At 43.9% G+C, this 3,606-nt stretch overlaps 1 protein-coding gene across 1 annotated transcript in view; it reads left to right on the top strand.

Annotated features, from left to right (window-relative positions):
• The window catches only part of DENND2A (DENN/MADD domain containing 2A), a 36,421-nt gene that overhangs the window by 3,740 nt on the left and 29,075 nt on the right, over positions 1 to 3,606 (top strand). The window contains exon 3 of the mRNA XM_009702940.1: positions 377 to 504. Within this exon, the coding sequence (XP_009701242.1) occupies positions 377 to 504 (128 nt within the window). The remainder of the gene's footprint in view (positions 1 to 376; positions 505 to 3,606) is intronic.

Genomic DNA, 3,606 nt, shown 5'->3' with positions numbered 1-3,606 from the left:
AGTGGGATCTGTGCTGTAAGTGAGACCTCTCATGGCCTAAGGTTCTGTGCAGTGTTGCAGGATGTGCCACTTAACACTTGCATCTTCACAGTGTCCTATTGCCGTGACAAACCAGATGATCTATGGCATCCCTGAAATGCCTTTATTTGTGTGGCTGATAAAAAAAAAAATTATCTCAGTGTTACTTTTTCATACTTTATATGAGATGAGCTGTGAAACATTCTCTTCTCATTCATTTTGCCAAACATTCTCTTCTCTTCATTTTACCAGCTGTGTGGCATGTTGGAGAAGTGAATGAGCCGTGATTTGGTTATAAATGCTGGTTAACTGTATCACTCTCCTCTTTGCTCCTTCTCCCCTCCTGTCAATGGTGTAGGAAGTCATATGAGTTTGAAGACTTGCTGCAGTCATCGTCTGAGAATGGCCGGGTGGATTGGTACGCGCAGACCAAGCTGGCCCTGACACGCACTTTATCTGAGGAGAACGTCTATGAAGACATCCTGGGTAGGAGCTTTGGACAGGGGAGGGATTTGGCTGCTAACACTGAGTAACTGAGAAGACTCAGAGGTGCTGAATAAAGTATGTTTATTATCCAAATGCAAACAAGACACATTTTACACAGATTATTGGCAAGTAATAAGAAAAATGAATGGAATATTTCAAAACTCATCAGCTTTAAAGATGAACCTGAGCCATGTGGGAACCAGCTTTTATTTTTTGCTGGTATCTCTCATCTGTCTTCCTTTTGTCCTGTGGATTAATTCTCACAGCTCTGGTCTATCCATTGTGGTAAGCTTGTCACCGCTGAGGCAATGCAAAAGGTCTGAAAACTTAGCCTCGAAGTCAATTCCATGGTTCAGAAATAGGATTGTGTATGGCTCCAGGTACCATTGAAATAAAGAAACTAGATCCCACAGTCTTTGAAATTGAGTTCTATTTCATTCTCTAACTTCAATGGCAGAACAATGCTATTTTAAAGATTATTTCCTGTAACACTCTCAATTTATGTAGTGTTTTTTAACATTGTGAGTTAGGTGGCCTTTTATGGAACATAGAGTAGAAGCATCCCTCTTGAAAAAGCCTTAAGAAGTTTTAGTAGCTGTAGGCTGATGCTGTGTAACGCTCTTGGCTGAGTTTAGCAGACTAGGAAAAGAATAGCTGCATCAGCTCTCGCCATACAGCTGTAATCCTACAAAGGTGGTCTGTATTGTTTGGTGTCAGAGGAGCTGCACTTCCTCAGAAGCAGACAGGGCATTATTATTTTGATATGAAAAATGGCTGATCATACTTGATGAGAAAGAGCTCGCAAAGGAATCGTGTTCCCTTGGGACTGATGGCAAATAAGGTGATGTCAATCCATCCTTTCTGACATTTTTGAAACTGTCAGCCTCGTTTGTGGAGCTAGTGGCCCCATGTTTGCCTTTTTTCTTCTCTTTACTTGGGAGGCCAAAGGAACAGGGAGTGCCTGAGCAGCTGCTGGGGTTTTTTGTGTTGGGGCATGGTGGGAGGTCTCAGAAACTACTGAGTAAGGGTCACCTCATCAGCTGGAATAACATGGATAGCGTTACAGAGTGGCTGTGTAGGCAAATCCATCCATTCAAACACAAGCACACCCCTGTGTCCCAAGCTTGCGGAGAACTCAGATACCAGGCTGAAATTCCTCTCCCCTCCAGCTTTTAGTTGCAAAGATTAAAAGAAAACAAAGTTATGGGTAATTGTCAGCTAAAGGGGCATGTTTGGTTTTTTGTTTTCTTGCTGCATGTTTAGCTTTTGCCTGGAGTCAGTGATCTTTAATTGGTTCCTGCAGTCCTGGTGGTATTACCGTGGAAGCTTGGGAAAAGAGGTGGACAAGGATAACTCAAAAAAAGCTAGTTTTGTTTTTCACAAGACCGCAGGCGGGTAGTCCATGAAACATAAACAACATGTGAAAACTGCACCAATGGAGGGGGAACCAAGACTTCAGCTGCAAGACAATAGTGCTGACCCACAGATAATCACATATGTCCATCAGAGCATGCAAGCACATGCATACACCCCATATTCGTATGCATGACTTAAGGAGGGTTCAGCTGTTGGTGGGAGAACTGTTCCCTTTCCCAGCAAGTCACACAGATTCCCTTCATGCACCATCTGTTTACCCATTTGCCATTGCTGACTTGGAATATTGGAAATTGTAATGGGCAGATGGATGACAAGGTTTATTTGGCAAAAAGAGGGAAACTGTGTTCTTTCTTCTAGACTGAGGCTAATTGGACATGCTGCTGAGCAGTTTGAAGATGGAGTAGGCAACAGAACCCAGGCTTGTTCGTTTTTCTCCAGTCTACCCAGTTATGTGACAGCTGAAGTACATTTTCAGTACTGAAGTGTGCCATTGGAATTAGAAAGTGGAGCCACTTTCAGGGACAGGAGCATGTTTGCTGACAAAATGTTCTCGCAAACTTGCTTTGCTGGTGTCACATGTGCTTACTTCCTCCTCCTTGGTGAATTCAGATCTGCCACTATAGTGCTGGGTATCAAAAAGCCACTGTAGAAGATGGTGTTGGAAGAGACTTGGGTTTCTGTCCTTGTCTGAAGACTTCAGCTGCACTCCTGCCCCAGCAGAGCAGGCAGGTGGGAGCACAACAGTCAGACAGATCCTACAGCCGTTACCAGTCCCTGCTTCAGAGGCCTGGAGCTTTACTGACCTCCAGTCTTTGCTCTCAGCCAAGCATTACATGACAATAAGAGAAAGGCGGTTGCTTTGAGTGCCAGCTGTCCACTGGGATGGCATGAAATGATGGCAATGAAGAGAGAATTCTTGTAACAAATTGCCTGCCCATGCAGATGGTTGGCGTAAGCCTTTGTCATTGGTTTCTTAGATGCTTGGATGGAGATGTCACAACCTGATTTTTCACAGTTGTGTGTTCATTTTGAACATACTTATGTTTGCGTTTCTCAGCACTGCTGAAAAATGAGATGTAAGAAATCCATTATATGTAATTTTGGGTGTTTAAAACTCAGATTATTTGTGTGCCTTGTCTCTAGAATCAGTGGACAGAAAGGGACACCTCTGGGTGATCATTCAAGCCCTCTCTCCAGGGAGAGAGCATCCTGACTTTGGGTGGCCTGGGTTAGGTGAGGTGAATCCTTCCCTCTTTCTAAAGTGGGGCATATGAGATTGAGGCATCCATGATTGGTAAATGTGTTTGAAAACCTGTGTTGTGTGACAGACATCCATGTTCAGAGAGTGGATTAAATCTTTCCGCAGAGTCAGCCCAAGAACAGTGCATCACTTCAGCCTCAATTAAATGATGACCAGAGATCCCCCTAAATGTGGGGTTTAAACAGAGGAGAGAGCACCTTTATGCTAGCCTTCAGCTCGCAATTTCATTTGGACAATTCCAAGCAGAAGACTGGAAAGAAGGAAATATAATTATGGACCAATATGCATGAGAACCTCACAGCTCCTCTGAAGACAGGGAAATGAACTTGAGGACTTGCTGGGTCTTTTCCATCTGTAGTATCTGTGATGCGTTCCTATGACTGCATGTGTCAGTGTCAGGGTTTGGACAGTGTCCAGTGAGCAGCTGGGCTTCTACGGCTACGGAGAGAATGAAGCAATTGCAG

The sequence above is a fragment of the Cariama cristata genome, unplaced genomic scaffold (assembly GCF_000690535.1).
Source record: "Cariama cristata isolate BGI_N322 unplaced genomic scaffold, ASM69053v1 scaffold12436, whole genome shotgun sequence".
Taxonomy (NCBI): domain Eukaryota; kingdom Metazoa; phylum Chordata; class Aves; order Cariamiformes; family Cariamidae; genus Cariama; species Cariama cristata.
The sequence above is the reverse complement of the archived record's forward strand: the minus strand, read 5'-3'. Positions and strand labels throughout refer to the sequence as shown.